The 24,216-nt window shown below is 37.4% G+C and overlaps 1 protein-coding gene across 1 annotated transcript in view; it reads left to right on the top strand.

Moving 5' to 3' along the window:
* The window catches only part of LOC105475788 (MyoD family inhibitor domain containing), a 91,304-nt gene extending 67,370 nt beyond the window's left edge, over positions 1-23,934 (top strand). The window contains exon 5 of the mRNA XM_011731284.3: positions 21,997-23,934. Within this exon, the coding sequence (XP_011729586.1) occupies positions 21,997-22,244 (248 nt within the window). The 3' untranslated portion in view covers positions 22,245-23,934. The remainder of the gene's footprint in view (positions 1-21,996) is intronic.
* Positions 23,935-24,216: the final 282 nt, after the last annotated feature.

Here is a 24,216-nt window from a genome sequence, read left to right as displayed (position 1 = left end):
GGTTTGTAGACAAGCTATCTTAGGTCACTGCTCTAGCAAACTAAATTAGCTCAGCATTCACTCAGGAGATGGGTGGAGAGGAAATAAAACAATGGAGATACAGATAGATTGGCCAGGAAGCTTTGGGGTGTGGGGTAGTTGGATGAGGAGACTATTTAGAAACCAGGCTTCAGAATAATGGAAAGAATTGAATAAATCCTATGACTCTATTAATGCACCAAAGTTTTGTTTTGTTTTGTTTTGTTTTTTAGTACAGTGATGAAATGTTAGGTGATTTTTTTAGGTCAAACATAATATGTAGGTGCAGCAGCCAGGCTGGAGATGGAAGTTTGTTTGTGAGGGATTCAACCCCTAGAGCTGTGTCAAGGGCAGGCAATAGAGGAATTGAAGACTTGCTTTAGAGTTTCAGGATTAAATGAGGTCCAGAGCTAAATCTGGGTAGACTTGAAAGAGCAGTCAGGTATGTATTATTCTGAGCAGGACTGTCATTAACATTTTAGTTCAATTAGTTTGGAAATTGAATAGAGATTAGGAAATTAGGAGGAATAGCTGAATGTAGTTTGGAGATGATCATGAGTTGAGTTTTAGATCTGTTTAGTTGTGTATGATTATACATAATTCAAGAGGATAATTCCAAAATGCACTTGGAAATATACAATTGGAGCTGGAGAGAAGGAATTTAGAGGCAAATATACTTATTTATATTTGTTCTCATAGAGGAGACATTTCACTATAAATCTGGATGAGTTTTTTTAAAGTAGAGATTTCAGAGAAAAGGTCAGATGGCTGAGAACTGAGTGACTCAGCAATCACTGGAGGCCAGCCAGTTTGGTGGGATGGGAGTGTGGGTTCAGCTTGTGTGCTTGGGAGGCAATCCCATGGAAAGTTCAGATTTTTCTCCAGAGGTAATATCAGATAGACAGTAAGTCAGAGTAAGACCATACTGATAAGATAGCTTAGAGGAGAGGTCACAGTGCAAAGAGAAGAGGATGATTATCTGGCTGAGAGGAAACAAGAAATGTGAGAGGAGAGACAGACTGGAGAGAATGATATCACGAGGCAGGGAAAGAATGTTTTAAAAAGAGGAAGAGAACTATATCAAGGTGTACCAGATATTGATGACAGGTTCAGTAAGATGAGCACTGAAATATTTCTGTTGGTTGTCGACTCTTAATAAGAGTCCACAACGTGGACATCATTTAGTGACCTTATTAAGAGTCGTTTTCATGGAGAAGCCACAATGATGTGGGTTGTGGAATATGAAAACAGTTCTAGAAAGGCCAAAATTCAGGGCAGAAGTGCAAGTCCATAAGGGTTGTTTGTTTGGTGTGTATTATTTTGTTTTAAGATAGGAACGATTTCATTATGTTTACATTCAGCTGGAAAAGATCCAGGAGAGAAGAAACATTTGAAATTATGAGAAGGCAATAATGATACCTTCTTGACAAGCCAGCATATAGTGTCTTTAGACTTTAGATCTATAGTTTAATACACTGAACTAAATGAATGCATTTACATTGTCAAAGCAAGAGAATTGAGCAACCAGAGAAGCATTTACCAAATTGTTAACCTCGATGGCTCTGCTGTGTAGGGGTTATGTGGTTGATTAATTTTAGAAGACTTCTGAGTAACCTCTACGGAATGATTTGGTATGCGGACATGTAACCTTTGGTGATTAAAAAGCCTTTCTCAAATCCCTACTCCTACCTCATTCCATGAGCATTCATCGAGTTTGAATGGAGGGGATGGATAGGGCCTTATGATTCTGAGTTCCAAATCTCTGACTTTTGTGTTTTGGATCACAAATTGATGAAAATCAATAGCATCTTATACTTTATGTTCATAAGGCTCTTAATTGAATTTAGTCATAGCTTTTACACATAGTATAGTGTAAGAAGTAAAACAAACATAGTTAAGCAAACAGTTAAAGAGAAGAAAAGATAAGTAAAGAAACCACTGCAAAATCCGTACAAATGGGAAACAGTAGGTTAATTTTAAAATATATTTAAAGTAAATTTATGCTTTAGTATGCCCTACTCATCATTGAATCACTATCACAAACAAAGGCTTGAAAAGGTTAAAGCTTAATCTGTAATAAAAAGGAGTTTTGATTAATTGTGATAATCTTTTACACAATGATTCTGATCATTTTTGATCATACGGGCTTCTTTGAGAATCTGACAAGAGTTATTATTTCCCCCTGCAAAGTTTTAAAGACAGACAACAAGATCCTGTTAGCACTGTGTTATTCTTGAAGGTAACTGAAGAGATTAGATAATTTCAGATCTAAAATCAAACATCTCTAAGAACTGACCAGATTATGAGGTGCCTAATGAGCCATTGTAATGTTTTTAATTTTGAGGTAGGAAAACTGCATAAGGCTATGAGCAGATGGCCGACACGATCTGACTTACCATTTTTAAACATCACTTTGCCTTTTGTGCTGAGAGTGGACTACAGGTACACAAGGTCCAAAAAAGGGAGACCTGCCGTGATACTATTGCTGTGATTCACGTGGGAGGTAATAGGATTGGATCGGGGTGACAGTGATGGAGGTGACGAGATGTTGCATTTGGCTGTATTTTGAAGGCAGAACAAGATTTGCTGAAGAATGAGACTTTGGTGTGAAAGACAGGGATTAAGGATGACTCCAAGTTTATGGGCCTGAGCAGTTGAAAGTATGGAGTGGCCGTTAACTGAGATGAGAAGACTATAGGAAGCATGGGGTTTGGTTCATGGAGGAAGGTCATGTTTGGTTTTGAATACATTGAATTTGAGATACCCATTATCTGTACAAGTGGTGATGTGGACAAGGTGTTTGGATAAGGGAGTCTGGAGTTCAAAGGAAAGGTCTGCAGCTTGAGATATGTTTTGTGAGTTTTCAAGGTACAGAATGTACAGTGGATGAGACCACTGGCAACTGGGGTTCTCAACCCTGGCCTCTGGATATTTGGAGAAAAAGCTTTAGGGCAAAGGGAATAGGAAGTAAAATACAAATCAACAATTATGATTCATTTGCAATGGAGTAGATCCAAGGTGTCAGCATCCTTTAGAAGCTCCCTATATGATTCTAATTTGAATGCAGGATTAAGAACTCTTGCCCAGAACATAGATAAAGTGCAAAGGTACTCCAAAAACTGAGCCCTGGGCCATTATGCAGACAGTAGAAAACAAAGAGAAACCATAAAAAAAGTGAGGATGAGTAACTAGTAATGGAGCAGGGATAAAGAGGGGCAGCTTGGAAACCAAATGAAGGAAGTATTTTAAAACAGATGGAGTGATCATGTTTCAAAAGCAACTGAGAAATCCAGTAAGATGAATGAGAAGTGACTATTGAAATTGTCATGTAGAAGTCATTGGTGACCTTCATACTTTTGGTGTTGTGATGGGGATAGAGTCTGATTGAGATGGATTCCAGAGAAAATAAGAAAAGAAAAATTGAAAATTGCAAATCTGGATTACTCTATCAAGGAGTTTTCCAAAAGGGGAGTAAGTAAAAAGGCTGGGATATAAAAGTGAATTTTTTTAGAAATGGGGTACATGGTTGAGTGCTATTGGTAATGAACTAGTAGAGGAGACACTGACGATGCAGGAGCATGATGTTTTTGAGAAGGTGAGAGGGGAGGAAATTCATTACAAAGTACCCTGTGGTGTTGTAGGGGAGTGTGTGTGTGTGTGTGTGTGTGTGTGTGTGTGTGTGTGTGTGTGTTTATCTCTCTCAGATTTTAAAGAAAGGGTCACCAGGGCAGTGGCTCACATCTGTAATCCTGGCACTTTGGGGGGCCAAGGCGGGAGAATGGCTTGAGGTTAGGAATTCGAGACCAGTCTGGACCTCATCTCTACAGGAAAAAAAAAAAAAAGAAAATTATGCAGACATGGTGCTGCATGCCTGTGGTCCTAGCTACTTTACTTAGGAGGCGGAGACAGGAGCATCCCTTGAATCCAGGAGCCTGAGGCTGTGGTGAGTTATGGTTGTGCCAGTGCACTCCAGGCTGGGCAACAGAGTGGGAAAGCATGACCCTGCATCTAAATAGAAAAAAAAAAAAAAGAAAGAAAGAAAAGAAAGAAAGGAAGGAAGGAAGGAAGGAAGGAAGGAAGGAAGGAAGGAAGGAAGGAAGGAAGGAAGGAAAGAAAGATGGAAGAAAGAAAAGAAAAGAAAAGGAAAGGAAAAGAGAAAAGAAAGGGCCCATGCCTGCAGAGTACTGTTTTTTACAGTGACTCCTTCATTTCTGTGTCTTACACACATGAGGCACTTTCAATTTGTTTAAATGGAGCTCTTTCAAATGACCAGTAGAATATGGCATAGTAGTTTTACAAGTTTTGGAGACTTTCCACCTAAGAAAATATTTTATCATTTGGGATGAGGAAAATACACTAAAAGTTTCCATTTCATTTTAGAACCATTTCAAAAAATTATTTCTTAGTTACAATAATAGCACTAGACACTGCATAATACTACAATTCAGAGGAGGAAGTTTTGGGGAAAAATACAGGTTGTGCCGGATGTTTGAATTTTCTGACAAAAACTGTCTAATGACTCATGAGTGTCTTGTAGTTTATAAAGGGTATTCATAGAGAAAAATAGTATTAGAGTATTATTCATTGAATATAGCTTTCAACTTCAGTTATTTGAGATAACCACCTATAGTAAAACCTTATCTCAGATGCTCATGTTAAATAAAAATATTTTCTTTATATTTTGCATTTTGCTTTAGCCTGAATTTTACTTTAGCTAAAATATTTTACCTTTTAGAAAAATGAGTTGCATTGTTGAGGGTGGAAGAGTGAGTATATTTAAATCAGCTGGACTAAAGAAATATACTGATGGGTAATGCATGCCTTAATTCATGTCCAAATGCCGCATGATCTTTTGGAAATCTGCAGAATGGAGAACATTCTAAATTTCAAGCTTAGATGGATTATATTTATATTCTTTGTCATTAACTGAAACTACTTCTTACGATACTATATTCTGTATTTTTCATTATTGCCTTTGGTGCCTTTATAAATTACCTGTTTTTCCCCCAACGTTTTGTTACTATATTCTTTCCATTTCTTTTTGTGTGCTTCCATCTCTATATATACTTAAAATATCGGTTGTTTGCCTGGCTGAATTGACACCAAAATGTTTAAGAATAGAGTATGCTAATATTGGGGGAAAATTAATTTTGAACATGAAGTTTTTAAAAAAGAAGATTTCGAAGGAATAAGAACAGAAGGGTACCACTCATGTCAAGGGGCGTGACTGTTTTATGCTCTAGTAGGAGGAGCATCTACCTTTGCAGATCAAGCCTGCCACTTCCAGAGTTTTGGTTATCTCATTTTGGTTGTTACTCCAAAGTACACCTTCCATATCTCTGTCTGACTGTCTCTGTTCCCCATGTCTCTTCTTCATCTCTCCTTCCTCTTTTCTCTCATTTCTCTATTTCATACTTTCTCTCCCTCCCCTCCCCTTACCTGTTTCACTTGCAAATTTTACATGATTTCATTCAATTATTAACTACCATTTATGGAAATCCTATGGCAGTGATTAATGACATTTTCCATAATAATATTTTAATTTTTTTTTAGTTTTATTCTTAGCTTATATGTTTGTGAGTTATAAGTACATAGCTTAAAAGAAATAGCTCCAAAAATCTCCATAAACACCCGGAATTTTTCAACAATGATTTTTTTCTTTCCAGATTCAATTAGATTCTCATGGTATTTGAATTGATTATTATTCTTTCAAAATACATACTTATTTAGCTATTTGCTGTTTTTTTAATTACATTCCAAGATGACCCATCCTGACTCCCAAAACTAACTGAAGCAACTTAGAAATACTAAATTCTCTTAGATGCTTTTGCTATTTAAATTACTTACATATAGTGTTAAAACTATTATAGTTTTGAGAATCTTTTATAATTAATAGGTATAATTCTCAACTAATATATTGTAAAATAGTATAGAAGGAACCTCATAGTTTAAAGTTGACATATTTCTTAAAAACTCTTGTAAGGGGAATTTTTAAAAATATGGATGGTTTAAGTTGAATACACCAGGAAGGTATTAGGAAGATTCACTTATGAACCTCCAGCTCCGGGGCCTTAGCACTGGGGGAGGGTCCAATGCTAAGTCTGAGAAAAGATAACCAACTTAATTTCACTAATTTATAAACTTTAAATTAAATTTAGTATTTCTCTCAATTATACCCATAGGCAATAAACTTCAGTGGTATTAATAGTACCTGTGGCTTCGTTGATGACATTTTCATGTATTAAAGTTGTTGCAGAAATCATGAAGTATCATTTATACCAATTGCTACTTTTAAAATAGTACTTATCAGATCACCACTAGAACTTGTTATTAATGTGTTTAGAAAGAAGCACATGTTTATTCTACGTCAACTTTAATATTGTCAACTATAGTCATAGGGCCACATAACATTTCATTCAATTATGAACCGCATATAGCATGGTGGTCCCATAAAATTAGAACACTGTATTTTTACCATACCTTTCTATGTTTACATATACAAATACCATTGTGTTACAGGTACCTACAGTACTCAGTACAGTAACATGCTGAACAACTTTGTAGCCTAGGAATGATAGGCCATACCATATAGCCTAAGTATGTCATTGACTATACCATCCAGATTTGTGTAAGTGCACTCTCTGATGTTCATACAATGATGAAATCACCTAATGATTCCTTCCTCAGAATGTGTCCCTGTATTTAAACATAATTGGTTTCCTTCAAAATCCTATGTATTCTATTTTATGGATTTAAAAATACTTTATCTCCGTGGCACACCACAGAAAACTAAAAATACCTGCTCTTGCCCCTCAGAAGCCAAAGCATTCTTTATAGTAAAAGTAATTTATTTTGTAACATACACATTTTATAAATTTGCATTTCTGTATGTAATTTTCACAATGCAGAGAACACAGATTTTTTTTTTGAACAGCTTCTTTTTGCTTACATTAAATTGAAATGATAATAAAGGACATATTCAATTTCTCACCTTAAAAAACTGTGTTAAATATTAAATCCCTAAGTAACTTGTTTTCATGTTTGCATTTTAATGTGATGCTTTTACCAATGCATAGCCAGCAATGCCAGGATGCAGAAGAACGGAGAAAATGAACTTATTGGGTTTTATATGCCACAATTTAGATAGTCTTAATTTAAATTTCCATAAATAAGTACAAGAGAAAACAGAGGAAGTACTTCGAAGTCAACAACCTGGTGACACATATTTTTCAGGGTTTTCAGGCAAATCTTCCCATGGGATTTTAATTGATATGCAACATAGTGTGGCCTCAGGCCCCCATCCAAACACAGGACTCTGGTAATTTGTACCAGCTTTCCTTCCTCTCGTATACTTGACTGAAGGGAAAAATTGAAGATGGTAGACATCCTCTCAAGTGGATGTAGGAGGCAATTAGAAGAATAAAATTGAATAATTATTAAGTAGTTTGCTCAAGGATATTAATCATTCTGCTCACTTTGAAGGAGAAAAAATATTCATACAAATAAATAGTAGTTGTCTCTTAGAAGACTGAGAAATCCAGGAGTTTGGGGCAAATGTGAAGATAATTGAAAGAAAAGAGCAAAATGGATTAATATACTAGTTTTCCAAAGAAATATTAAACCTGCCCAAATTTCCACTATAACTTCTCTTGGGAAATCAAACTGGAGGAACTGGACCTCTTGGGGAATAATATCACCATAACATAACATAATTTGAAGTTGACACTAGAAGTTGAAGTTTATTTTTTTCCTAATAATTATGCTCAGGGAAGGATGCAGAAATTGCATTTTTGGAATGACAGAAAAGTAGTTATTTTAGAAAGAACATTTTAACATCTATGGTAGATATCTCCTAGGAAATGTGTACTGTGGAGTGACAGGAGAAGCTAAAACCAAAAGCCATCATTACCTTAGGCCATAAAACTGAATTGCATGGAGTCAACAGGTGTTTATTAAGGGTCTGCTGTATGCCCAGGCCAGTGTGCTGGAGTTTGTAGAGAAGTCCTGTTTTGTTTCTTAATCAAGTGCCTTTGGTTTTTTTGTTCCTGTTGCTTTTAAAAATTATACCCTTAGTTAGAAATAAGTATGAAGCTACTGGCTCTTGAACTCTAATTAATCATGAAAAAAAATATATATGTATGTGTATAAATATGTTTAAAACTGGCCTCCCAGCCCGGCACACTGACTTACGCCTGTAACCCCAGCATTTTGGGAGGCCAAGGTGGGCAGATCACCTGAGGTCGGGAGTTCGAGACCAACCTGGCCAACATGGCGAAACCCTGTCTCTACTAAAAATACAAAAATTAACCAGGTGTGGTGGCACATGCCTGTAATCCCAGATACTTGGGAGGCTGAGGCAGGAGAATCGCTTGAGCCCAGGAGGCGGAGGTTGCAGTGAGCCGAGATTGTGCCACTGCACTCCAGCCTGGATGACAGAGCAAGACTCTGTCTCAAAAAAAAAAAAAAAAAACAGAAAAAACTGGCCTCCCATATGTTATTTTTTTTCCCGTTATCCAGCATTGGACTTACTTATGACCCTGTCATTCTGCATACCATCCTTTCAGAACCAAAAATCTGGATTATCTGTCTTTTCAACTCCTGTCTATACTAGGGAGCTAAACATTCCTGAAAAAACCTTGATAACCGTAAAAATCACTATCACTACACATGTGTGGTCTTGGGTCTCAACAGAGCCTCAGAATCCCTCCACAGAACTTCAATATGTCCCACATTCCTGCAACAAATCATTCTCGAGCACTTACTCTGTGGCAGATAAGTGCCACAATCTTCTAGGTACAGTTTGGGGACACAGCAGAGAACTACAAAGACAAGCAGACCTGCCCTCTCCCATTTTCCACAGCGGCCATCTCATTTTGGTGCTGTTTTCTTTAAAGAAGCACTTGGCAACTTTCCCTCCCTCTCCAGGGGGAGAAGAGGCCATCCAGCTTTTCCTCAGGGTCTCTCCACCCTGGGCCCTACCCACAAACTTACCTAATTCTGAGCCTGTTTTTACCTTCCATTCAAAGGAGGAGATACAGCTCTTCCTGTTGTAGTACACACCCCATCACTGCCCATCTTTTCATACACTCACTCCATTGAGTGGCCCTTTCTGCATTCAGTTTGAACTTTCTTCTGGAGAACAGTGAACATATGTAAGTCTTTCCTGTCTAAAAATGTATGTGTAGAGAGTGTGTATAGGTGGGAGTGTATCTCTTCATGGACTCTGCATCCTCAGTTTTCTCCCTCTGTTTACAAATAGATGTCTTGGAAAGATAGCTGCATGTGTGGTCCCTGTTCCCTCACTTTTCAGTACTCTTCACGTCACTGCTATTCATTTCTAGCCCGAACACATCACTATAATTTATCTGGCCAAACACAGTATCTGACACAACCACCTTGAAATATTGTTATCTTTCACTTCCATGGGATCTCCCTTTCCTAGAGTTTCTACTTCCATGTTTACTCCTCTATCTCCTCTGCTAGCTCCTCCCTTCCTTAGATGCTTTTGTTACCTTGAATCCCTCATCACTGAGTACATTCTCCCTGGGCGGCTGAACAAGCCCATTCACTATGACAGTTTCAGCCATGTTTCATCCCCTAGCCCCGGACTAACTACCCTCCAAACTCCAGATCATGGTCTCTGGCTGCCTCTTGAACATTTCCATTTGAGTATCCCCAGACTTAGCAAGTCTCACACTCAATGTATTTTAAACCAAACTCTTTTTCCTCCTGGATTTCTTCCTTAGTAAATGGCTTCAGAAACCAGGGGAGTCAAGCTTCACTCTTCTCATCACTGCTTCATCTGAGGTCTTACCAAGGCATGCTAATCCCACTTTCTTGGTATTTCCTCAGAGTCCTCCTGCCTGACCCCATTGGTACTGTATTATCGCTGCATGCCATTCCTGCTTCCTCATTTCTGACATGGAAAGTTGAAGATGTTTACCTGGTGTCTTTAGATCCAACAAAAATATGGAGCCACTGGCATCTCTAAAACTGTCTGCTTGCCTCTGTGTCTTTGCATAACTTCCCCACTGACTGGAACAATCTTTGCTTTTATTTCATCTAACATAGTCTTCTTCTTTAAGACATAGCCCAGGAATCACCCTTACTTTCTCCTTCTACCCTATGCTCTCTCCTCTCCCCTTTCAGAGGTCCATCTTACAGGTCTGAACTGGATATTGGATATTCCATCCATTTGTGCCTCAGTCTTTCATCTGTAAAATGGGGTTAATAATAGCATTTATCTCATACAATTATTCTAAGAGTTTAGTGAGTAAATATTTATAAACTACTTATAGCAGTGCCTGAAATATAGTAAGCACTATATAAAATGTTGCTAAATAAAAATTTTAAAAATACAATAAAATATGGGAAACTATATATTGGTGATGAGAACAACCTTTGGAATCACATAGATCTAAATTTGAATACCAGAACTCCCCTTAGTAGCTTTGCACCTCAAGCCACTATGTAAGGATTTTGAACCTCAGGTTTCTCACCTATAAAATGAGCCAAATGTTCACCTTATGAGATTGTCTGTGATGCAGAGGTAATGCCTGCGAGGCACTTACTATGTAACGCTCCTTGCTCATTTTTTACTCCAGTTGGGCATGGTGGCTCGCGCCTATACTCCTAGTAGCTCATGCCTGTAATCCCAGCACTTAGGGAGGCAGAGGCAAAAGGATAGCCTGAACCCAAGGAGTTGAAGACCTGTCTGGGCAATGTAGTGAGAAGCTGTTCTCCACAAAGAGAAAAGAAAAAAAGGACCAAAAAACGAAATAAATGTACTCATTACTTACTCCACCAGCACGATGTGTTTGTCCAAATCACAACAGTTATCACACTGTATCGTAACTATATTTTTATTTACCTACACTTTACGTTCCTTAATCTTTGTCTCTGAAGTTTGGGCAGAATCTGACTTGTAGTCAAATGCTCAATGAAGACTTGTTGAATGAACATTTGACTATGAAGGCATTGTCTTCAGGCTCCTGTGCTGGTTAGGAATGAAGACTGTATTTATTCCATTTTTTTTTTCCACTTCCTATAAACTCAGCACTCTTAGAGAGTCTTCTGTGGCTAATTCCATGTGCCTCTAATGTCTTTAATGGACCAGAGTACACAGTTTACACTTTGACCATTAGCCATCATTTATCTGACGCCTACTTTCCAGGCCCACATTCAGTATCTACGACAAGGCAGGCAAGGCCCTGTCTTTGTGGGGTTCTGCACAGTATGGCTATTTGCTCCTGGGGCTTAGCCAACTTACAGTCAACTTGTATTCAGCATTAATTAACTTTCCGTTCTGTTTTGAATATTGCATTAAACCCAGTAATGGTCCTGTTCAAGGCCAAGAAAATGCCCTGTGCTAGATTTAACTATCTGTTGGTTATAGAAAATAGATTATATATTCCTAGAACTTTAGAGCTTGACACAGACTTAGAGAGCATTTTCCCTTCCTTGTATGTGTGTCGACACCAAGTGAAATGACCTGTTCAAGATACTCACTCAGCCAAGTAGTGACAGAGCCAAGACCAAAAAGCTGGTTTTAAGTTTCCAGCATCACAGTCCCTATACATACACTAATACTTGGCTGTCTTTGCCACTTACGAAGATGGAAGGGTGATCATTAATTGAAATACCTTTGTTTTTGTGCCCCCACTATGGTGTGTCCCTGTTGCTAATAGCCTTATTTAAACCAAACAAACAGCAGTAACAACCACAGACACTTACAACCCTTTCTTTTTGTAGTTCTGGAATTAGCTTGCCCAAATGGTAATAGGAGGTAATGAGCTGTGACAGGAATAACTCAGTTAGGGGGTGGCTCAGATGAAATGCAGGGAATTTGGAAGCACCTCAGGAAGAGGGTTTTAATTTTTATCTTATTTTCCCCAGTTTAAAGTAATAATACACCAGGCCACAAAATTTTTATTGCATGAGAAAACTAGGTTTATCTGTTTTCAGCAATTTTAGAGTATACTTGCAAACAACATGTTCATAGATTGTTTTTGGCTCTGGAATTGTTTGTACACTAAATGAAGGCGGAGGTATTTATACCTTATAATTTCAATGTCATGCTGTCCTGTTCATCTGAGGCTTGCAATAGTGCCTTAAAAAAATCAAATGGTATTAGTAGATAACATGGGTGGAGAGGGAGGGATGTGCAAAGAGTAACAATGCCATCGTTGATTCACAAATTAATTCCATAAATAATAGGATTTACCTCCTGTGCACTGCTTTGAAACGTGCTCTGGTGTCTCATTTCGCTGTAACATTTCACTCTGCTTGCTTCGCTTCATCTTGCCTGGCCTGTCTGTTAGACCGCTGTGCTTCTTTGGTTGGGGCCTGTCTCTTCTGTAGGGGCTGGGGAGTGCATCCTGGGTCTTCTCAGGCGAGGCTCCTCCTGCCTGTGTGAGGTCTGCACCTCCTGCTGGGGATGCTGCCCCTGCCTCCAGGGGTCCTACAGGAACAGTCACTGCTGGGGACCTCTCAGCCCTTTGGATTGCAAAAGTGCCCTTTGGACTCTTGCTGAGCCCTGGCTGGTCAAGTGCCTGGAGAATTGTTGTGTATGATCCCAGTCGCGTGAATATTGTCAGCATCAGTCAGCCTTCTTTTAGTGTATTTGTTTCCTCCCATGCTGCCATAAAGACCTTATGTCCTAGGTGGCCTAGCCAACCCTGTGCGTCTCTATAATAGGCTAATATCAGTGATGGAAAACATTGGATATGACCAGGGTGTTATTTTACTCATCATCATCATCATCATCATCATCATCATCATCACGTTTTACAGAATCACCCAGTGGGTACATTATGGTTTAAGTTTTGTTAACAAGACAAAACTGGTTTATTTTCATTTGTAACTTGCACAATGTATATGCCAAGGACAAATGAAAAAGAGATGAAGCTGAAATGTGAACTGTGCAATAAACACAGTTGGGAAAATAAAATTGGAAAATATATTAAGCATTTGGGAGAGATATTTTGGATTATTTTGACCCCAATATGCATTTTCATTAAAACTAGAGGATGTACTTGCATGTATTTTTGTCGTAGCCATAAATGGTATTGTTACCAACTTGAGTGAACTGTTGCACATTGATCCTTTCTAGGAAAATGTGTTTAAGATCTAAGGTATATTTTATTATCCAGAAATTATATTCAACTTTGTTATTATTTAAACTTGTTATATTAGAAGTATTTCAACTGGCCAACTGAAAATAGCCAGCACCGAATAGGTTCCAGTAAAGTATAGTTTTACTGTTTTTGCTTTCTAGTCTCTGGAAAAGATAAATAGATAATAATTGAAATATGGAAAAAATAGGTTATTATTTTTAAATCATCTGCTGTAGCCAAACACAAGGTTACTAAGTCTCTCTGGGTAGGTTGATGCTTCACTCCTCTGCAAATTCCGTTTCTTAGAGTTGCCTTCTTGGTTCATTCTTTCAAGTGTTTGAGCTGTGGTCAGAGTCTTTTACAAACCTCCTTAGGTTAAAATAGAATGGCCCTATGTCAGTGTGGTAACCAGAGTAAATGGAACCTAGGTAGGTGGAGAGGTGTGGTTTTCCTGGAATAAATATTTTGCTATCAACTTCACAGCTGTCACAGTAATAATATTTAGTAAGCACTTGCATGTTAAATCCTTTATTAAGTACTTAATGTGCATTATCTCTTTTAATCTTCATCATAACCCTATGAGGACAGTAATGTTATTACCAGCTCTTAAGCTTGTGATCTTAAAATGTAGAGATTCAGTAAGTGAATGTAAATATTATTTGCACCATTGATATTTTCTAGTCTTTGTTTCCCTCCTTTCTGCCCAAAAACTGACTTTCTAGGTAAAAGAATTTAAATAAGCACTTCCAATAACTAAACTTTTACCTCTCTTCAGATTTCTGTGTTAAGCTTCTAAGAATTAAAATATTTTCTGAGATCTACCTATCTATCTAGTGTATGTGTGTATATACATATTTCCTGGACTTTGTTTTGCTTTTGAGATGGGGTCTCATTCTGACACCAGGCTGGAGTGCAGTGGCATGATTATGACTCACTACAGCCTCGACCTCCTGGGGCTCAGGTGATCTTCCTACCTTAGCACCCCACCCCCCGCCATCCCTACCCGCTCCCCAAAATAGCTGAGACTACAGATACTCGCCACCATACTCAGCTATTTTTTTTTCTTTTTTTTTTGGTAGAAACAGTTTTGTCATGTTGCCCACGGTAGTCAAACTCCTGGGCTCAAGGGATCTGCCCGCCTTGGGATTCTGCCCACCTCGGGATTCCAGGCGTGAACTACCTCCCCCCAGTCTAGCTTCCTAGACTTTGTAAAATGCATCTCTTTAGAAAGGACTACTTAACCAGTGCTAGAGTTAAGTCATGACCAACAATTACTGGATTCGATCTCTCTGAGAGTTTGGAATATTTAAGGAATCAACCACAGATCAGGCAACAAGGTAAACATATAGAAGGAAAAAAATCTGTGCTATCCACTTGCTGTCATTTAAAATACAAAAGCACCTCCCATAGGATGGAGATGGATTCTAGGATTTGCACATGTGGTAGGAAACTAATTGAGGAGTCACTTTGTGGGGTGTGGGAGAGCAGTGCTGTGTTTTTTCCTAGTTTCTTTTTGACTTTGTTGAGAGGAAAGATAATAGTAAAGATTATTGTTCAATTTCCCAAAGTATGGTTTTCTTTGTCCTGCAGTGGAAAACGTAGCTCTTCTCTAACTTTCTTTTTACCTCCTGACCCAGCTCACTTTGTTCCCCACTAGGAAAATGTTGACTGGATTCTGGCTAAGATGTGTGGCCTCTCGGGAGAGTTTTGTGCCAGAGCGTTCTGTGTAGGAGGCTCACTTTAGGCCAGTTTATTCAGGCAGCAGGTCAGGCTAGGGCTGTTGGCCAGAAGTGCTGTGCGTCCTCTGTCTTGGAGACACAGAGCTACTTGGAGCTGAGCTACTGTGTGGTATTAGTAAACATTTCCCACCCCCACACACACTTGAGGAGCAGAACTCCCCAGAGATGTCTGTGTCTGGTCCCTCGCAGCTGGGTTTTTACAGAGGCTAGATGCTCACTTAGCCATCTCGGCTGTGATTCAGGATAACCACAGCCCGCTTCTAGCTTGCTTTTTGATTTTCCTATTGGGAAACAGTCGCAGTAAAGCAGTATCTAGGAAGAGGAAAGCCTTCACCTAGTCAGACTTTTGCACAGAGTCCTGTTATACCACCACTGGGCAGATGATAGTCATAGCAGCTAAAGAATGGGGAACAACTGGGGGTGCTCTGTGGCATTGATCTTAAAGCTACAGAGTCAGGTTTGACCTCAAAGCAATTTCCTAAATTATTAAATACACGTAACTCTTATTGCTCATGTTCTAATCCGCGGTCTTTGTTTAGCATATTATTGGCCTGATAAATGCTAATAAACCATTGTTTCTCAGCATGTAACTTACATGATGGGGATTTGATTAAGAAAGTACTTTCAAGCATCTTATTTCATAGGAAACTTTATTAGAAATGAGATAAGACCCATTCAATCTGTATTCTCTTAAAAATGGGTTGTGGGTTATTCTCCGAATTCTCTGCTGTCTGTCCTTTCCTGTACTCCACTGTAGCTGTTTGGTATCTCTGTTCCAAGAATTCAGAGCACCTGTCATACCACATCTTAAAAGGAGGAAATGAAAGAGATAAAAGAGGCTTGTTTAGAGGAGAGCTGAGTTTATTGTGTAGTTTTCTGGTGACTCAATCAGGGTTCCTTTCACTTTGATAAACTGCATTCTTCATATTTCCTGGTGTAATTTGGCCACATATTGATCAGGTGTCAGTATCATTTGGGATAATTTCATTATCAACTTACTTGTTTTTACAAAAGCTAGTCTTCACTCTCATTTTAAGCAGCACAGAGTTCCTGGGATCAGTCACAGACATTGTCACCAGACTTCTAAGATGCTGTTGAAGTCAGTTCCAATTGTTACTTTAATGCTGTTGAGGAGCTAGGAGCTCTCCAGATAATAGGCCAGCTGCCTGAGCATAACATTGATGACCTTTTGTAGCACTCAAAGATTTTGTTTGGGGTTGTGTCTTCAGTAATTCATCACAGCTTTTGTGGTTTTGTTTTGCTTTTTAAATCAAACATGGTAAAGATTTCCTTTTATGCTCTCCTTTTAGCTACTTGGCTTCTGAAGTGTTACTTTGTTTTCCTAAATTTACAGTAGCTGCCAGTCTTGTGCTGAGTTCTCCTGTAAGTACACTGAATTGTGCAATTCTTGCTTGGCCCAGTTTTGGACAGGCACCTTTCCCAGAACCCAGTGGACTTCTCAGAGGTTAAACAGTCTTGGCAAAAACTGTAAATACTGACTGAATAAAACCATAAAAACTGAAATCTCAAGAACGGGGAAAAAGATGATTCCTGACTGCAAGCCACATGGATGCAGAGGACCCATTTTTTTAAAAAAAAGTTTGTTTCTCTATTCAAGCCTTCTTAAGTTTGATCATTCTTATGATCTTCTCTTTGCCTCAAATAAAACCATCATTATCATGCCTTTTATGATTCTTGATTCCTGTTGGCAGTGGCAGGGATAGAAACTATAACAACTGTTTTTTCTTAATTTATTTTAACCTTTTCATTACCCTGAGTCACAGTCAAACTATGACAGAAATAGAAGGTTACAAATAGAAGGGTTTTTATAAAGAGACCCACCAAAAAAAAAAAAGAAATGATTTTTGGCAAGGAATAACAATCAGATCATTTAAAGATTTGGTAGGATTTAAGGAACCTTTTTTGGCTAATTTTTGTTGTAATTTCTAGATATTTCTCTATTTAAAAAATAAGAATATGAATGTGTTTCTGGTACATCTTGTTTAACATCTCTATGAGCTTGTAAATGCATTTTGGTTTGCGGCTTCTTTAGATGCCTGTTAATAGATATGGTTTTTCAGAGTAACCCAGAGTACTTTTCTAGTAAATTATAAAGGACTTATGTTTTAAAACAATGTCTCCATTTTGTAAGTTTTAATATTTACATGAAGAGCTACTGCATATGGAGCTCTTGATCATGTAGCTACAGTCCTTAAATTTATGTTTTAAATTTATAGATTTGTTTCTTTTGATTGAGACATCATCTCTCTCCACACTGCCTTCTCTCTTATGTCTATTTTAACAATGCAACTGGCAGTTTATTAATTCTTCAACTTAGTGATGACTTTGTTCTTACATATTGAAGGGTAACATTTACTTTCAACTTTTTGTTAAAACTAAAATTCAGAATAATTTTTAAAAAAGAAAAGGAACATGAACCAAGGCTACAAACAGATAGATGAACAAAACAAATCAGCAGAAAATTTTGGATTTGTAACTGATCTTCCTCCAAGGAGCATTATCCAAGTGTCAGAAGTGACCCACTCCTGTAACAGCAGCATAGCTTGCTGACTGAGAGCATGGTCTCAGGAGGTTAACTGTCTGGGTCCTGATCCTATTTCTGCTACTCACTCCCTCTATGACCTTGGGAAAATTTCCTAAATTTTCTGTGAATCAGTCTCTGTGTTGGTAAAATACGCATAATACTGGTATGACTTCTTAGGAGTATTATTAGAATAAAATTAATCAATATTTATAAAGACCTTAAAAGGGAGTTTAGTACAAAGTAAGTTTCCATTTAAAAAAAAAATGAAAAATTGATGAAAACATCTCTACTTTTAAGATAATATGTTTCTCAATTTTGAAAACAGCAAGTAAATACTTCTCCTGCATTAAAGCTAGAGCTCCCATTCTAGTAAAGTAACCACTTACACCAATCAGTTATAGAAAACAGGTTTTGTTGAAGAAGAGAAGTTAGCAAAGGAGTGTTTGATCTATTTAGACCTAAGAACTTAAAAAAAATTCTTTGTCTACTAAAAATAAAATGATATTTTAACAGGCAAATTAATTTGTAAATCTTGTTTACTAAAGTAGGAGTTATAACAGATTCATTTCTTGGCTTAAGACTTTTAAAATCTTCATGACATGTGTCATTATAGTGTAAAATCTGGAAGAAATATTAATTCTCAAATGAATATATCCTATGGGAGGCAACTAGTGGTTTAGTTTGGAATGTCACGCCCATCTCTCTTCATCCTCAAGGCTATTGATCTCACACCAATCACATCCAATCTCTCTCTTCTGATTGCTTATTGGTTTCTTCCCCCTTTCTGTCATTGGCATAGCTGAGTTCCTTGTTTTGAATCAGACACTAAAACTTTTTTGTTTCATTCTGCTATCAAATCTTACTAATACCTCTCCTCCTTTTTGCTGATCAGCTATCAGATTTTTCTCTTTGCCACTTAACTTCCTCAGCCATGTAATCCCATATCCAGTGTTATCAAACAAGATTTAATTTGGCTTTCCCTTCCTCACCTTAAACTCTCTGAGTTCAAAAGTTAACTTATCTCCCTTTTGTTAGTTTATTGTAATTAAGTCACATTCTGATAGAAGACGGTCATATTTAACAAAGGACCAGTATCTTGAATATCTGAAAAACTTTTACAAATTAGTAAGAAAAAGGAGGCAACCCAATATAAAAGTTAGGGAAAAACATGAACATGCCGAACACCCACTTCAAAGAAGAGAAAACATGAATGGCCGATGAACATGAAAAAATGTCCAAACCTATTAGGAAACAAGGAAAGGCAAAATAAAACCACCATGAGATACCATTTCACACACAACTTGCACATGTTAAATTGTGATGGTTTCAAAGATTGGTGAGAATGTGGAGAATGAGCACTCTCATACTTAGTTTGTGGGACTAAATTTTGAAGCAACAATCTTGGGAACAAATTTGGTATTATCTAATAAGATTAAAGATGAGCAAGCCTGTGACCCAACCATCCTACTGCTGGCTACGTAACATGTATGTTAGGAGACCTGGATAAGATTGTTTCAAACAGCAATGTTAAGAACAGCCATGTTAGGAACAGCAACAACACTGGTGATGACCAAAATATCCATAAATAGTAGAATGAGGCTGGGCACAATGGCTCACGCCTGTAATCCCAACACTTTGGGAGGCCAAGGCGGGTGGATCACCTGAGGTCAAGAGTCTGAGATAAGCCTGTCCAACATGGTAAAACCCTGTCTGTACTAAAAATACAAAAAATTAACCAGGCATAGTGGCGGGCACCTGTAGTCCCAGCTACTGGGGAGACTGAGGCAGGAAAATCGCTTGAATCTGGGAGGCAGATGTTGCAATGAGCCAAGATTGTGCCACTGTACTCCAGCCTGGGTGACAGAGTGAGACTCTGTCTCAAAAAAGAAAAATAAAAAATAATAGAATGGATAAATCAATCATTGGCTATTAATTCAGTGGAATACTATGCACCTGGAAAATGAGTGAACTACAGCTACACGAATCAACATAGATAAATCTGAAATGCAGGATGTTGAGCAGAAGATGCTACTCACAGCAATTTGTAAAGTATACTTTCCATTCTGGTATATTTTTTAGGGGTGTGTACACATGTACTGCTGTGAAAAATACAATAAAGAGCAAGGGAAAGATCATTTAATATTTAATATTTAAGACAGTGGTTACTTCTATGGAGAGGAAAATGGATTCAGGAAGGGACTAAAGGAGGCTTCAAAAATATTGTAACCATCTATTTCTAAGACTGGACAAGACATTCTTTCCCCTTTAAAATGGATAGACCCATTATATGTAGTTCTATGTCTGATAAATTTTATGACTAGTATATAAATAATTTACATAATCAATAACTACTCTTAGGCTTTTAAAAACATTCTGTTAAAGGTTCTTCAATGTCAAGTGGGTTTTTGTTGAGTCCCTCTCTCAATCTTGATATTTAAGCATTGCATGGTGGAATAGAAAGTTAAGGTCTTAGTGAGGTATTATTGGAATTAGATAATATGGATATTCACTTGAAGGTACATTGAATAAAACTGGCTTGATGCCAGTTAAACAATATCTTCTAAGTCATAATGAAGCTAGCTGTTTATAACATTTCAAATATTTACAAATCATTATGATAATGTAATTCTGGAAAAACTCAACTGAATTGAGTCATATAAGACAGATGCTGAGATGAAAGTATGGAAATAGTGTTGATAAAGGGAAACCACGGACACTGTCTACAAATCCAGAACGTTGTAAGGTCATGGGCCTTTATTCATGTAGGTTGATTTTAGAGTTCCCCTGAAATGTTTGTTACTACCAGAAATCAATATTAGGGGAAGATGGAGAAACCTGAAAACTCTCACAACTCTGTTTTTGTTTTTCCAGTTGCTGCATGGACCATCATATGTAAAAGTGGGCTTGGCACTAAAAAAAAAAGGAAAGAACAGTGTGTCCTTTTAGCCTTTAATTCTGCAAACACAACTCTGGAAATTCCCTTTTGAGTTCTCTCTGCCCCTTCCTCCTTTTCACCATCTGGCAGGTGGAGTGTATGACTGTGTTTCCACATTTTCTCCTTTCATCCTCTGAATTCTCTACAAAGTTAGAATCTGCAGAGAAACAGAGGGGTGTTCAAGGAGTTAGGGAGTTTATGATGGGATGCTTAGGTATAGGCCTGTAGAGTTAAGAGACTGCCGTAGGTACGCTGGTGTTTGTTTTTCCTTACCGGAAGCATTTGTAGCCGAGGAATCTGTAGTAGAGGAATTCTGTCAATTCACATCTACATGCAGTTATATGGCATTCTATAGAGAAGTGCATGATTTTGTATTATAGCATGGCTGCCATGCAACAAGCTGGTTTTCTTTCCTTCATCTTTGGTTTTTACAGTTTGCTGACACTCCATCAAAGGCACTTAATTTTAATGCCAAATACAGAAACACAAAGGACATGTGACAATGGGAAGAGGGTGGGGTGGTTGTGCCTTATCGCTATTGTAGGAAGTGGAATCTTCTTATTAAAACTTATATTATACAAAATACAAAAACAAAAAACAAGGAACCCACACAAAATAACCCAGAATTAATTCTGGTAAAAATTCACAACTATTTCTGATATGAGGCAATTGTCTTATAACATTGGTTTTAAATGATGTTATTACATGTGTTAAAGTTATCTAGAAATAGAAATTTCCTTCCATTACTCCTTTCACTTGCCCCAGAATTATAAAGAAATGGACATTAGAACATTAGAATGTAAATTTATTAAATTATAATCTGTTTGATTTCTCAACTTTATCAGTTTATGAAGTTTAGTGAACATTGTTGTTTAGAGAGGCATTATTAGAGATGTGTCAGGAGGTAACAGAGATGTTAAAGTTCTTTGCCACCAAAGGAAGTGGGAAAGCAATGTTACTGTGTCATTATTCACATTTGCTAAGGTATAAATTCCTTTGTCAGAAGTAGGCAGAAGAACCCTTCTAGAAACAATAGTTGGACCCAACCAGAGAGTCTCACTGTTTTTATTTAATATTTGTGAAATAAAAGGCCTAAAACCATGATATTGAATCATTTGTATTGGAAAGTGAAGTCTTAATGGATTCTGGTTTAACTATTGAATTAATTTTTCAATAATACATCAAATATTTCATATGTAAATTTGTTCTTTTTCAATTTTAGAGCAGGTGGGGTGGAGCAATTGAAGGAAATTTCTATTTCTGAAGGACTTTAATAACTAAAATGCAATTGTTTTAGCCCAGTGTTATAAAGAGCAATAGCATATAGAAAGGTGGATAAGAAGCATAGAGAAGTGGTATCTAGGACCAAGAGCCATTGCACAGTTTGTGAGAGTAATTAACACATGTGAACACATGTGCATACACACAATACTTTTTTTTTTTTCGAACTAAGTATCTACTTCTAAAGATCACTCATCTAGAGTTTAACTTAAGCTCCTTTTTGAGCTTCCAGCTCACAAAGCAAACTTCATTTGGGTTGTGGATGACTTAACTATTTTGCTCAATTCTTACTGAATCTATTGATAACCATGTTGTGTTCCTCCTTTTTCTCACTACATGGTCTCCTTACCACTGAAAATGAAGATTGTTGCGTCCACTGTATCCTGGCTTGCTTGTTCTGCGAATTCCTGACCCTTTGCAATATTGTCCTGGGACAAGCGTCTTGTGGCATCTGCACCTCAGAAGCCTGCTGCTGTTGCTGTGGAGATGAGATGGGGGATGACTGTAACTGCCCTTGTGATATGGACTGTGGCATCATGGATGCCTGTTGTGAATCATCAGACTGCTTGGAAATCTGTATGGAATGCTGTGGAATTTGTTTTCCTTCATAAATATTTATCTTTTGTTTGTGTTAAAACTGGAGAGTGTTTAAAAATTTACTTTTGGGGGGAAGAAAAGCACATTGTAAGATTCTCATGAAACAACATGGAATTTGCACTGTTAACTCATTATTGTAATAATCTCTGACAGCCTTTTTACTTTAACTGAATCTACATGGTTTAATATGTGAAATTTTAACTACTTTAACTAGTTTTATAAACTTCTTAATATGTTACAATAACTTAGGGACATTTTGACACCCCCCTCCCCAAATGTTAAATGTCTTCTCCTTTTTACTGGTATTTCTGTTTCTTCTAACCATTCTCAGGAGCCCTTTGCTCCAAATATATTATTTTTCAGTGAGTATTTAAACCTGGCAGTTTATTTGATATGTATCTATTCGTGATTAAAAGAAAGCAGTCTTGGCCAGGCATAGTGGCTCACGCCTGTAATCCTGGCACTTTGGGAGGCCAAGGCGTGCAGACTGCCTGAGCTCAGAGTTCGAGACTAGCGAGGGCAACATGGTGAAACCCCGTCTCTACTAAACTACAAAAAATTAGCCGGGTGTGGTGGCAGGTGCCTGTAATCCCAGCTACTTGGGAGGCTGAGGCAGGAGAATTGCTTGAACCAAGAGTTGAAGGTTGCAGTGAGCTGAGATTGTGCCACTGTACTCCAGCCTGGGTGACAGAGCGAGACTTCATCTCTAAATAAATAAATAAATATGTAAATAAATAAACCAGTCTTTATTTTAAAAGAAACTTTAGGAAACAAATCCACATAATAGTTGGGAACCAGTGCTGATCTCTCTCCCTTACCTTCTCCGCTTGTTTAACAGATGCTGAATGCCTACTGTGTAGACTCTCTTCCTCAGACTGTGGAGATAGATACAGTTCCACTCCTGTCCACAGAAACATGAGATTTAGCAGACTAAGGAGGTCTGTAAAGAATGAACCATACCACAAGGCATACTGAAGTGAGGATTATAAGAGACATAAACTCAAAAAGCTGTTGGAATACGCAGAAAATTGCTACCAGAATATTCAGGAAGGCTTCAGGGAGAATGTGGCATTTGAAGACGCTCTTAGAATGAGTGATTCATCTGGTATTTAAATGAATTATTTCAATTTTCGACAAAGTTTTAGATGGACACCCTAAATCGTGCCTGCACTTAACCAGTTAAAAGAACAGTGCTTTCAGCATCCTTTGTTATTAGTTGCAGTAATACAGCTTTTTAAAAAAGCTATAAAGTTTAAATTAATAAAAGTATGCATTTTCTTACACATAATTTAAATGTTATCATACTTTTTTGATGAAAACATAATGCCTTAGTAAAATAGCTCTATATAATAAAGAAGATTGAGTACTCTGACACATTTCATTTAAATTGGGAAATTTTTAATATTAAAATCCCAGTGTTCTGAGTTATTCAAAGGCTCTCATTTATTTGAGAGCTTTAGGTCTTTTTGGGATGAGAGCATTTTAGTTTTTACTTTGGTTTGTTTCTTAAGCATTGCTATTTTTTGTAAACACAGATAAATGGAAATCATTCTTTTCAAAGCAGAAGAAATCTAGACATCCACTACTGTGACCAGATTCCTGTATTACAACTTTATGTTAAATTAAACTAATATGGCAGGTTATAATGATCCTTAAGTGCAAAGAAATCAGTCAATTACAAGACTAATTATATAGTTATTGAGACGTAGAGACTGTGTGGCTTAGATGAAGGGAGAGTAAATTTTCATACCATGCACTCTCCTACTCAGTTTGATCTCTCTAAAATTGTAGTTTGGTTTGATTTAATATACTTCTTTGTAGAAATTTTGAAAGTATGCTTTGGGATTAATAATTATTTTTAATTTTTCTGGCTGAATATCACATTGATAGTAACAACAGAAGCATAATTTTAGGAAGCCTTTCACAAACCTAGCCTTTTAAGAGAGGTTTTTAACCTGAAGCATGAGAATATCACCTGTGGTTTTT

Source organism: Macaca nemestrina, chromosome 4, assembly GCF_043159975.1.
Source record: "Macaca nemestrina isolate mMacNem1 chromosome 4, mMacNem.hap1, whole genome shotgun sequence".
In the NCBI taxonomy this organism is placed as follows: Eukaryota; Metazoa; Chordata; class Mammalia; order Primates; family Cercopithecidae; genus Macaca; species Macaca nemestrina.
The sequence above is the reverse complement of the archived record's forward strand: the minus strand, read 5'-3'. Positions and strand labels throughout refer to the sequence as shown.